This window comes from Mustelus asterias, chromosome 14 (assembly GCF_964213995.1).
Source record: "Mustelus asterias chromosome 14, sMusAst1.hap1.1, whole genome shotgun sequence".
Classification (NCBI taxonomy): domain Eukaryota; kingdom Metazoa; phylum Chordata; class Chondrichthyes; order Carcharhiniformes; family Triakidae; genus Mustelus; species Mustelus asterias.
In genome coordinates this window covers 63,769,934-63,783,447 of record NC_135814.1, presented here as the reverse complement: position 1 = coordinate 63,783,447, position 13,514 = coordinate 63,769,934, and the positions used below count along the sequence as shown (strand labels likewise).

The 13,514-nt window shown below is 40.5% G+C and overlaps 1 protein-coding gene across 4 annotated transcripts in view; it reads left to right on the top strand.

Moving 5' to 3' along the window:
• nckap1 (NCK-associated protein 1) overlaps positions 1–13,514 on the top strand; it is a 189,439-nt gene that overhangs the window by 79,411 nt on the left and 96,514 nt on the right. For all 4 annotated transcript variants that reach the window (XM_078228532.1, XM_078228531.1, XM_078228534.1 and 1 more), the window contains exons 11-13: positions 902–998; positions 5,805–5,914; positions 10,071–10,203. In XM_078228532.1, the coding sequence (XP_078084658.1) occupies positions 902–998; positions 5,805–5,914; positions 10,071–10,203 (340 nt within the window). The remainder of the gene's footprint in view (positions 1–901; positions 999–5,804; positions 5,915–10,070; positions 10,204–13,514) is intronic.

The window sequence follows — 13,514 nt, the reverse complement described above, 5'->3', positions numbered from 1 at the left end:
CAAATATTTTAATTTAACTTTTTTTTAAAAAACCTGAGGGTTACTAGAATTTGTGCCTTCTGAATTTAGTAGACTGTCATTGTCAGAATACAAACAGAAAAATTGTGATATGTGGGCCAAGCTTACCAATTGCAGAGCATCTGCTGGATCAGAGCTGTAGTCCATGATAGGAGATTAACCAACACTGCGCAATTGTTACTGGTGGTCTTACAATTATTGTTCACCCTTGGATGCGTGGATAAATAAACCTGAAGAACAATATCCAAAAAAAGGTGAAACAATTGGATGTTGAAAGACCAAAAAAAAACACTGGAGGCAGAAATTTGTGAGCATCCTCAATGGCATCATTGTGCCATTAGGTCTTGGATGTGTGGAATGAACTTGAACATGTCCAAAAATCATTTCTAAAATGTGGAATACTGAATGCACTGCATGGTACAGAGGATGATTACTTGTGGAATGACGATCTGCAGTTACCAGTACTTCTGTTGCTGATGACGCGGATGATCCATATGATGTACAACCAAGTTACTGGGACAAATTGTGCAGTGGTTCTGATAGCAATCAGATCATTTTGAAGGATTTGTTTTATAAATTGTGTTGGATGAAATGAATATAGTTTGTAATGTGATAAAATGTTAGAGAATATGAATTCTCCAATGTTTATTTTTACTTTAATCCATTGCACCAGTCTCTGGACACAAATAAAGCATGTCTGTCCCTCAAAACATTACCCCTATAAAAGTGACCCATAACCTTTGGTCTGAAAAAATTGAAGAAATTGTGCTTTTACACGTGTATATAATTGTATCTGTGTGGAGTATTTGAAGTATGTTTTGTTCATGATTCCGCTTTTCTACCTGTTGCTTTTCTGATTTTAAAATACTTTCCTCCTCTTTAGTGGTCCGTTGCACAGAGAACGGCGCAAGTTTTTGAGGTCTGCTTTAAAGGAGCTTGCCACTGTTCTTGCTGACCAACCAGGGTTACTAGGTCCAAAGGTACTGAATTTATAGTGCCAATATATTATTTTCTTTTAATAGAGATTAAGCCTAACATTTGTCCCTTGTTTGAAATTCATGTTGATCATATCTGCTGTGCTTGTTGAAATCAGGAATACTGCCTAGTTGCCTTAGATTGTGAAGGAACAAAACTGCACTTGTTTCTTTTAGGCTTCATATCCTGATTTGCACAGAAGTGTGCTGTGCAATATATCAAAGAACAAAGAAAATTGCAGCACAGGAACAGGCCCTTTGGCCCTCTAAGCCTGCACCGACCATGCTGCCCGACTGAACTAAAAACCCCCTACCCTTCCGGGGAACATATCCTTCCATTCCCATCCTATTCATGTATTTGTCCGGACGCCCCTTAAAAGTCACTATCGTTTTTGCTTCCACTACCTCCCCCGGCAATGAGTTCCAGGCACCCACCACCCTCTGTGTAAAAAAACTTGCTTCGTACATCTCCTTTAAACCTTGCCCCTCACACCTTAAACTTATGCCCCCTAGTAATTGACTCTTCCACCCTGGGGAAAAAGCTTCTGACTATCCACTCTGTCCATGCCCCTCATGATCTTGTAGACTTCTATCAGGTTGCCCCTCAACCTCCAACGTTCCAGTGAGAACAAACCAAGTTTCTCCAACCTCACCTCATAGCTAATGCCCTCCATACCAGTACATATCCTCAGTTTCTAAATCTTACACTTGCAGTTAGTGAGTTCATCAGAAAGTTGATTCTCCACATTCCCTCTTCTAAACACATTAAAGTGAATTTTGAGAAATACAATACCCAAATGTCATGTTAAAGCTTTCATCCATTCCTCCAACAGTGACTTTGTATGTAATATTTCAAATTAGAATTGCAAATCAAGATTTTGTTTGATATCACATATGAGATGACAACCCAGATGGTGAGTCATTGGTTTCCTTGCTGAACACACATCCATCGAAGCAATAGGAAGATCCATAATTTCTGAAATAGGGGTTAGAAAAAAACGACCATTTTGATTTTTACAGTCCTGCGAGTTGAGGCGTACACTGCTTTTAGATAATTATCAAATCTAGGACAGGCAATTTTCGATGCGGGCTGAAACGATAATTTGAGTATAGGGTCTAGCAAATCGCTTGAGCAATTAGGGATGGACTAGAAATACTGGCATTGGTAGCAATGCCCAAATCCTGAGTGAATTTTTTTAAAAAAAGTTACTTGGAGGCAAAACAGATTGTAAATGTTTATATTGGCATTTTAATTAGGAAGAGATTAATGAAAGTAAATGTGGGCCCATTAGGGACTGACAGGTGAAATTTTAATGGGGAATAAGGAAATGGCAGAGGTATTAAACAAATACTTTCAACCAGTATTTACTTTCACAACAGAAGATACAAAAAGCATATTGAAAGTAACAAGGACTCAAGGGTCCAGTGAGAATGAGGGAACTTGAAGAAATAGCACTGGAGAAATGAATGGATGTAAGTGGTGACAAATTCCCTGGACCTGAAAGCGGTGTATCCTAGCGTTTTAAGAGGTATCTGCAGAGATAGTGGTTGCATTGTTTTGATCTTCCAGAATTCTTTAGATTATAGAAGCGTGCCCAGGGATTGAAAATAAGCCAATACAACACTTCTATTTAAGAAAGGAGAAAGAGAGAAAATGAGGAACTATTGTTCAATTACCCTAACACCAGTACCAAGCAATATGCTTGAATCTGAACATGGGAATCATCAGCTACACCTTATATTTACATAGTGCCTTTAGAATTAGGATTTGGCAGCACTTCACCTCTGAGTCACGAGATTAAAGGTTTAAGCCATATTCCAGGACTTGTGCACAAACGTTGAGGCTTCCGGTATAGTACTGAGTGTGCTGCACTGTGTGATATGCTGTCATCCAGATGAGATATTAAACCCTGTTTGCCCTCTGAATGTAAATCATCCCATCGTGCTATTCGAAAAGGAGCAGGGGGACTATTCCTGGTGTCCTGACAATGTTCATCCCTCAATCAGCATCATCTAAAAACCTTCTTTCGATTACCAGGACTTTTCCTGAGTGCCTGTCACTGAAAACCTGCTAACTGCAGCCCTTTACCACCTTGGAGACTCCCTCAGTTTTTCTTAAACTTTAGGAGAGGCGATGGCATAGTAGTATTGGCAGTGGACTATTAATCCAGAGAGCCAGGGTAATGTTCGAGGGAATCTGGTTCAAATCCCAACGTGGTAAATGGTGAAGTTTGAATTCAATGCAAATCTGGAATTAAAAGTCATGATCATGAAACCATTTTCGATTGTCATAGAAACCCATCTGCTTTTACTAATTTTTTTTTGGGAGAAACCTGTCATTGCATGTTACTCCATAGCGATATTGGCTGTCTTCATGCCCTCTGAAAGGGTCTTCCAAGCCACTCAGTTCAAAGGCAATTAGGGATAGGCAATCAATGTTGGTCCAGCCAGTGTAACTCGCATCCCATGAATGAATTTTAAAAAAGCTTAACTGATACCTCTTCCTGTCTGTCCCTTATCTGTGACTCCTCATTTGGGACCGCTTCGTCCACTGTCTTGTATTCAATGGTATGTCACTCCTGGTCACATGATGAGGATTTTTGCACCACTTTTCCATTTTGTGCAGTGCACTGGGCGTATGCATGACCCAACAAGCCTAGAAATGCTGAACTGCACATGTTTAGCCCACTCCCAGTCTGCTTATGTGGAAACTGAGGTTTGTCAGACTTGGAGCTCCAGGCATCCCACTCTTGGAAGTAAGTGTGGCTTTCATACTAAGCTCCAAAACATTTTTAAGATGTCTGCAAAGCCATGGAGGGATCTATAAACAAGGATGAAAATGTTAAAATCAAGACATTGCTTGACCAGAAATCAATGTGAATGAGCATATTTGTATTGGATGAGTAGGAATTAGTACAAGTTAGAACACAGGCAGTAGGTTCTGGATGATCTTAAATTTATACATGATGGAATGTGAGAGATCATCCAGGATTGTGTTAGAATAGTCGAGTCCAGAGGTAACAAAGATATGGGTGAGAGTATTAGCAGCATATGAGCTGAAGTGGGTGAATTTGGATGACGTTAGAGACAGAAATAAGCGGCCTTGGTGATTATGTGGTGGGAAACGCCTCGCAAGAGCAATTATGCCACTAAGGATATGGGCAGTCTGGTTTAAGCTCTTAGCTGCCAGGAAGAGGAAAGGAATTGTAGCTAGTGAATAGAGTTTGGCTTGGGGCCCCAAAGACACTGGCTTCAAGTTTCCCATATTTAAATGGAGGAAAGTTCTGCCCCGCAGAATGTTAGATGAGCAGTCTGATAACTGAGCAATAGTGGAGGAGCTGAGAGTGATAACCATAATATGCTTAAGCAGGATCAGCATCAAATTATGAAAAGGCAGTTGAGATTGACAAATCTCAGTTGTTTTGAGATTTACCTGGTGGATGGGGAAGCCAGTGGATGTAGTGTAGTTCAATTATCAAAAGAATTCAAAACGATTCCATCGAAGAGGTTATTTAGCAAAATTCTGATTCATACATTCAAGAGTAGTTAATGGATAGGAATCAGAAGGAATAAAGGGGCCATTTTGGGTTGGCAGGCTGTAACTAATGAGGTGCCCATGATGTGGAGATGCCGGCGTTGGACTGGGGTAAACACAGTAAGAAGTTTAACAACACCAGGTTAAAGTCCAACAGGTTTATTTGGTAGCAAAAGCCACACAAGCTTTCGGAGCTCCAAGCCCCTTCTTCAGGTGAGTGGGAATTCTGTTCACAAACAGAGCATATAAAGACACAAACTCAATTTACATGAATAATGGTTGGAATGCGAATACTTACAACTAATCAAGTCTTTAAGAAAAAAAACAACGTGAGTGGAGAGAGCATCAAGACAGGCTAAAAAGATGTGTATTGTCTCCAGACAAGACAGCCAGTGAAACTCTGCAGGTCCAGGCAACTGTGGGGGTTACAACTAGTGTGACATGAACCCAATATCCCTACCTACTGCTCTGTTTGTGAACAGAATTCCCACTCACCTGAAGAAGGGGCTTGGAACTCCGAAAGCTTGTGTGGCTTTTGCTACCAAATAAACCTGTTGGACTTTAACCTGGTGTTGTTAAACTTCTTACTAATGAGGTGCCACAGAGATCACTAATTGGGTCTTAACTATGTACTGCCCATATTAATGACTGACTTGTAGAGTGAAAGGCAATCTATCAAAATTTGTTGATAGAAGGTTAGGTGAAAATGTAGTGAGGGTGCGAAGAGGCTGCAGAGGGATTTGGGCAGGTTAAATGAATGGGCAAGAACATGACGGGTGGAATGCCATGTGGCAATCTGTGAAGTTATCCATTCTGTTTGGAAAAATAAACAGCATATTTTCTGAATGGTGAGCAGCTCTGAAACGTTTGTATATGGAGGCATTGGGATGCCCTTGTACGTGAGTCATGGAACATTAACATATAGTTCCAGTAGGCAATTAGGAAGATAACGTGATAGATTTTATTGTGAAGAAATTGGAATGTAAGCACAATAATGTATTACCGCAATCATGGAGTACTGTGTAATTTGGCCTTAACCAGGAAGACCAATTGACAAAGGATTGAGGCTAATACTTAAACGTATGTTAGGATTGGTCTCTGGGTAATTTCTGCAATCTAGCAAACATTGCCCAAACCCATTATTTGCGTCACAACAAATTTGTTGACTCAATTTTATATTACCTAAAAAGGCAAACTAATGCTAATAAAATTCCAAACCAGCCGAAGGGAATCCTGTTATTTCTTGTGATTTGTAATTCAGACTCTTTCCTTTTTAGGCACTTTTTGTCTTCATGGCTCTATCTTTTGCACGTGATGAAATTATCTGGCTGCTTCGTCATGCAGATAACATTCCAAGAACAAGAAACAGTGATGACTTTATAGACAAGTAAGTAATGTGTTAATTTTATAATTTTTTAAGGCACTATATTCTTTGCAGTGTTAATTCTGAGGACGTCCAAGGTTGGTCTTTTGAGGGAAGGATGTGGACAGCAGTTTTGAAATAGCGGGGGGGAGAAAAAAGATATCTTTGAACTTTGAAAATCTGGGTTAAAAAAATGTGATTAGCCAGAGTAGATACTTGAGACTGATCTTTTATGAACATAGAAATTAGGAAGAGGAGTAGGCCATTCAGCCTTTGGGGCCTGCTCTGCAATTCAGTAAGGTCTGATTGTGGCCTCAATGCCACCTTCCAACCCACCCCTTTCCTTTCTCCCTTGTTAGCCAAGAATCAGTCGACCCTGTCTTAAAATTATTCAATAACCCTGCCTCTACTGTTCTCCGGGGAACAGAGTTCCACAGATTCACAACCCTCTGAGCAAAAGTTGCTTCTCATCTCTACCCCCTCATAGAACATAGAAAACCTACAGCACAAACAGGCCCTTTGGCCCACAAGTTGCGCCGAACATATCCCTACCTACTAGACTTACCTATACCCCTCTATCTTACTAACTTCCATGAACTTATCCAAAAGTCTCTTAAAAGACCCTATTGAATCCGCCTCCTCCACCACTGCCGGCAGTCGATTCCACGCACCCACCACCCTCTGAGTGAAAACCTTACCCCTACCATCTCCTCTGTACCTACTCCCCAGCACCCTAAACCTGTGACCTCTTGTGGCAACCATTTCAGCCCTGGGTAAAAGCCTCTGAGAATCCACTCTATCAATACTCCTCAACATCTTATACACCTCTATCAGGTCACCTCTCATCCTTCGCCTCTCCAAGGAGAAAAGACCTAGCTCTCTCAACCTATCCTCATAAGGCATGCCACCTAATTCAGGCAACATCCTTGTAAATCTCTCTGCACCCTTTATATGGCTTCCACATCCTTTCTGTAATGAGGCGACCAGAACTGGGCACAGTACTCCAGGTGGAAGTATGTTGGAAGTTATTAGGGTGGTATGGTGGCTCAGTGGTTAGTACTGCGTCCTCAGCATGAGGCACCCGGGTTTGATTCCGGCCTTTGGTGACTGGGTGGAGTTCGCACGATCTCCCCGTGTCTGCTTGGTTTCCTCTGGATGCTCCAGTTTCCTCCCATGGTCCGAAGATTGCAGGTTAGGTGGATTGGGAGATTTATTCTGCTAATGCCCTATGCTATATTTAACCTGAGAAGGCTTCATGTGAGCACTAGATGACAAAACAAGAGAAAGTGTATTCTTCAATGATAAAATTACTAAATATTGGGATTCAGAGGGGAGACTAGGCTATTAGTGACACAGGCTTGGTGACTGGACTAGGCTATTAATGCAGGAACTCAGCTAATGTTCTGGAGACCCAGGTTCAAATCCCATCACGGCAGATGGTGGAATTTGAATTCAATTAAAAATAGTTGGAATTAATCTACCAATGGCCAAGAAACCATTGTTGATTGTCAGAAAAACCCATCTGGTTCACTAATGTCCTTTAGGGAAGGAAATCTGCTGTCCTTATCTGGTCTGGCCTACATGTGACTCCAGAGCCACGGCAATGTGGTTGGCTTTCAGCTGCCCTCCAAGAGCAACTAGAGGAGGGCAATAAATGCTGGCCAGCCAGCAACACCCATGTCCCACATAAAAAAATAAGGGTTTTGGGTGTCCTTGTATATGAATCATGGAAAGTTAGCTTACAGGTAACAAGTAGTTAGGAAGGCATATGCAAAGTGTTGCAATACAAGAGTAAGCAATAAAAAAATAAGATGGGTATGGAGGGATATGGGCCAAACACGGACAATTGGGACTAGCTTAGTCATTGTTTTTTAAAAAAAAAAAGCGGCATGGACAAGTTGGGGCGAAGGGCCTGTTTCCATGCAGTAAACCTCTATGACTCGAAAAAGAATTTTGGTGAGACTGCAGTTTTGTCTCTATACTCAGGAAAGTATATGTTGGTCTTGGAGGGCACACAGCAGAAGTTCATTTGATTCCTGGGATGAGAAAGCTACCTTATGAGAAGAAGTTGAATAGTATTGGCCTAATTTAGAAGAATGAGGGGCGATCTAATTTGAAGAAAAAAATAAAAGTTCCGAAAGCATGACAAGGTAGATGTTGAGAGGCTGTTTCCTCTCATTGGAGAGTCAAGTATTATTGTCTCAGATTAGAGAATCTACTATTTAGGAATGAGATGGGAAATTTCTTCACTTTGGACTCTTGGAATATTTGCTCAGAAGGTTGTTAATGCTCACCTGGTAAATATAGTCAAGACTGAGATTATTAGAATTTGGGGGATTAAAGGATAGAGTCATAGAGGTTTAAAGCATGAAAACAGGCCGTTCGGCCCAACTTGTCTATGCCGCCCTTTTTTTAAACCCCTAAACTACTCCCAATTGCCCGCGTTTGGCCCTTATCCCTCTATACCCATCTTACCCATGTAACTGTCTAAATGCTTTTCAAAAGACAAAATTGTACCCCCCTCGACTACTACCTCTGGCAGCTTGTTCCAGATACTCACTACCCTCTGTGTGAAAAAAATTGCCCCGCTGGACACTTTTGTATCTCTCCCCTCTCCTTAAACCTATGCCCTCTAGTTTTAGACTCCCCTACTTTTGGGAAAAGATATTGACTATCTAGCTGATCTGTGCCCCTCATTATTTTATAGACCTCTATAAGATCACTCCTCAGCCTTCAACGCTCCAGAGGAAAAGTCCCAGTCTATTCTTATAACTCAAACCATCCAGTCCCGGTAGCATCCTAGTAAATCTTTTCTGCACTCTTTCTAGTTTAATAATATCCTTTCCATAATAGGGTGACCAGAACTGTACACAGTATTCCATGTGTGGCCTTACCAATGTCTTGTACAACTTCAACAAGACGTCCCAACTCCTGTATTCGATGTTCTGACCGATGAAACCAAGCATGCTGAATGCCTTCTTCACCACTCTGTCCATCTGTGATTCCACTTTCAAGGAGCTATGAACCTGTATCCCTAGATCTCTTTGTTCTGTAACTCTCCCCAACGCCCTACCATTAACTGAGTAAGTCCTGCCCTGGTTCAATCTACCAAAATGCATCACCTCGTATTTATCTAAATTAAACTCATCTGCCATTCATCGGCCCGCTGGCCCAATTGATCAAGATCCCGTTGCAATTGGAGATAACTTTCTTCACTGTCCACTATGCCACCAATCTTGGTGTCATCTGCAAACTTACTAACCATGCCTCCTATATTCTCATCCAAATCATTAATATAAATGACAAATAACTGGACCCAGCACTGATCCCTGAGGCACACCACTGGTCACAGACATCCAGTTTGAAAAACAACCCTCTACAACCACCCTCTGGCTTCTGTCAAAAAGTCAATTATTTATCCATTTAGCTACATCACCCTGGATCCCGTGAGATTTAACCTTATGCAACAACCTACAATGCGGTACCTTGTCAAAGGCCTTGCTAAAGTCCATGTAGACAACGTCAACTGCACTGCCTTCATCTACCTTCTTGGTTTCCCCTTCAAAAAAACTCAATCAAATTTGTGAGACATGATTTTCCACTCACAAAGCCATGTTGACTGTCCCTAATCAGTCATTGCGTTTCTAAATGCCTGCTGATCCTGTCTCTCAAAAAGAAATATTGATATTAATGTTCAGCCTTGATTGTAGTAAATGGTGAAGCAGGTTTGAATGGCTGTATGGTTTATTCCTGTTATTTCTTATGTTCCTAAAGTATCCCATTAGCTAGCATTGGTATTCATCACCCAAGTACAAAATTAATCCCATTCTATAAAAAGTGATTAGTGTAAACCGTATGTCTAAAACATTTTTAATTACTGCAATCTGCTTATCGAATTGCTGAACTGAGTGGTTTAACTGGAGATTGTTTAACAAACTTGCACTTTTTGTTGGTTTTGCTATATACTAAATCCAGTCAATTGGTTGATATGTCTTTGAACATTGAATGTCCAGCTTGCCTTGGTGGTTAGTTTCATTTGTTTGTAAATTTACTAGCTGCAGCAACAAGTCAAGCAGAAAGGTTAATTTAAATCATTTTGAAAGTAATATTTAGCTGTCTTTAAAATCTACTTGTGTGCAATTAAACAATTCATTAAATTAATATCTCTTAAACCCTTTAGGCATGTTGCTGAACTGATCTATTATATGGAAGAGCTCAGAGCACATGTGCGCAAGTATGGACCAGTGATGCAGAGATATTATGTGCAATATCTGTCCGGTTTTGATGCAGTAGTGCTGAATGAACTAGTGCAGGTAAAATGATTGCAAAATATTAATGAAATACAGGAACTGTTAATGTAGTGACTAAGAGCATGCATTAGCTAAGGCTATGCAAATAATTCTGGGCAAATCCTAAATCCTTTTAATCTTTTGTTAAACATATCAATCTGTAAACAGTTGTTTATTTTACAGGAATCAGCAGTGTAATCCATATACCGTTCATCTGTTTATAATACAGTATGAGTTATTAAGTCCAGTTTGAAAATTACTAAAGTTCTCACTTTGAAAAGTGATGAGACAGGGAAAGAATTGTGTGTTACTTTCCCCATCCTAAGTACATTTTTATACTCCCTTTGACCGTGTGCAGGTGCTCAGTGTGTAAAAATGTTTCTGCATTATTCTTTTAGTCTTGCCCTAGTTTTCTACACTCCTTTGTTGCCATCAAATAAAGCCATGTGTGTTGCACATGGGGCAGTCATACTGTTGGGAGTGCACCAGAGGAAAATGGAAAAGCAATGTTAGCAAATCGTTGAGTAGTGCAGAACACGGGGACGTAATAGTAGCGAATTTCAACTATCCTAATATAAACTAGGATAAAATCAGTGTAAAAGGTATAGAAAGCATTGATTTCTTAAAATGCATGCAAGAGACCTTTCTTAACCAGTTAATAGCAAATCCAACAAGACAGAGGTCCATTCTGCATTTAATTTTAATAAATGAAAAAGCATTTTGGTGGTGATCATAATTCAGTTATACTTAGCACAGTGACAGAAAAGGATGAAGATGGAACAAGAGTAAAAGTTCTGAATTGGGGAAAAGTCAGTTTTACTGAACTGAGATGTGATTTTGCAAAAGTCAATTAGAAGCAACTGCTGGAAGATAAATCAACGTCAGTAGTGGAAGGCGTTCAAGGAGGAATTAAACAGGGTTCACAATAAATATTCTTGCAACAATTTTGGGACTACCAAATCTATACTCCCTAGATGCTAATAAGCATGAAGGATAAGTTTAAGGCAAAAAATGAAAACTATTGTTGGATACTGAGAACTCAATATTGCAGAAAGTGTGGGGGAGTATAGTAAGTGGTGAAATTGGTAAAGAGAGAATGTGAAAAATATTGACGAATAAAATCATGGAAACCTGGTAAAAGTTTTAGAAATACATGGAGTACAACATTAGAATTAGGAGGAGGAGTGGGCCACATGGCCCATTGAGGTTGCTCTGCCTTTCAATACGATCATGGCTGATCTTGGACTTTCCATATATCCCCATATTCCTAGAGACCCCAAAGGTCTGTCTATCCCAACCTTAAATGTATCCAAAGATAGAGAATACATTATCCTCTGAGAATTCCTAAGATTCACAACCCTTTGAAGAAATTTCTCCTCATCCCCGTCCCTAATGATCACCCCCTTATCCTAGGACTGTGCCCCCCCCCGTCTTTTAGATTCACTGACCAATGGATACAATCTCTGATCATCCACCCTATCGAGCCCCATTGGAATTTTGTAGGTTTCAGTGAGATCCCTTTTCATTCTTCTTAATTCCAGATCTAAACTCCAGAGAATATAAGCTCATGAAGAGCACAAAGACGTCAATGCAAAGAATAGGACCTGCTAAAACTCAAAAAGGTTATGGGCATGATTCATAATACTTTGTGCCAGTCTTCACAAATGAAGTGGGCAAGCAGATACTGTAGTTGAGGAGTGTGAAATATTGGATAGGTAAACACAGAAAATATTAGGAGATTCAGCATCTTTGAAAGTGGATAAATTGTTGGGCCTGGTGAAATGTATCCCAGGCTGCTAAGAAAATCAATAGGAAGTAGTGGAGATTCTGACCATTTCCCAATGTCCTCTGGCTGCAGGCAAATTGAAGGACTGCAAATGTTGGATACCCGAGTAATTACAGGCCAAATTCGGTCAAACATTGGTTTTCAGCAAGTTGTTGGAAAAATTTCTTGGGAATTTTTACTTGCAATGTAGTTGTTTGGCCAGTAGATGGAGCATGAAGCTTCTCAATTCATCAATTGTACATTGGCAGAAAAAGTCAGTTTTATTCTATACCTTGTAAAATGTGAAAAATACATAAATAATGGAGCTTTTCACTTTTAGAAAATTTAATGTTTGCTCCACTGTTTATATTAATGGTTTCCCCATTGTACCTTGCTGACATGTCTAGCATGTAGATCATTGCTTTCTAATACATTTATGGAGGAAATTTCTAAAACTCAATGTTGCAGTGATTAAAGTATCTTCATTTGGCAACTTCATAAGTTGAACAGGCTGCATATTATTTTACACAAAGTGCTGGGACATCTCAGCAGGTCTGACAGCATCTGTGGGGAGAGAATAGAGCTAACGTTTTGAGTCTAGATAACCCTTCGTCATTCTGACGCAGGATCCAGCCAAACTCTGCAGAACCACCCAACCCACTCACTCCACTGACTCCTCTTATCCCCTTCCCGCCTACTCACAGCACCACACTCCATCAGCCCTCTCTCACCAACACTGCTAACTGGAAGATCTGGATCTATGTGAATGGAGTACCTCTGTTTGAATGTGTATTTGATTTTGATTTGATTATTGCCACATGTATTAACGTACAGTGAAAAGTATGGTTTCTTGCACACTATACAGACAAAGCATACCATTCATAGAGAAGGAAACGAGAGTGCAGAATGTAATACAGCCATAGCTAGAGTGTAGAGAAAGATCAACTTAACGAAAGGTAAGTCCGTTCAAAAGTCTCGACAGCAGCAGGGAAGATGATGTCAGTTGGTAAATGACCTCAGACTTCTGTATCTTTTTCCCGACGGAAGGTGGAAGAGAGAATGTCCAGAGTGCGTGGGGTCCTTACTTATGCTGGCTGCTTTGCTGAGGCAGCGGGAAGTGTAGACAGAGTGAATGAATGGGAGGCTGGTTTGCGTGATGGATTGGGCCACATTCATGGCCTTTTGTAGTTCCTTGCAGTCTTGGACAGAGCAGGAGCCATATCAAGCTGTGATACAACCAGAAAGAATGCTTTCTACGGTGCATCTGTAAAAGTTGGTGAGAGTCGTAGTTGACATGCCAAATTTCCTTATCTTCTGAGAAAGAAGCGGCATTGGTGGACTTTCTTAACTTTAGTGTCGGCGTGGGGGGACTAGGACAGATTTTTGGTGATCTGGACACCTAAAAACTTGAAGCTCTCGACCCTTTGTACTTCGTCCCCAGTGATGTAGACAGGAGCATGTTCTCCTCTATGCTTCCTGAAACCGATGACAATCTCATTCGTTTTGTTGACATTGAGGGAGAGATTATTGTTGCCGCATCAGTTCACCAGATTCTCTATCTCATTCCTGT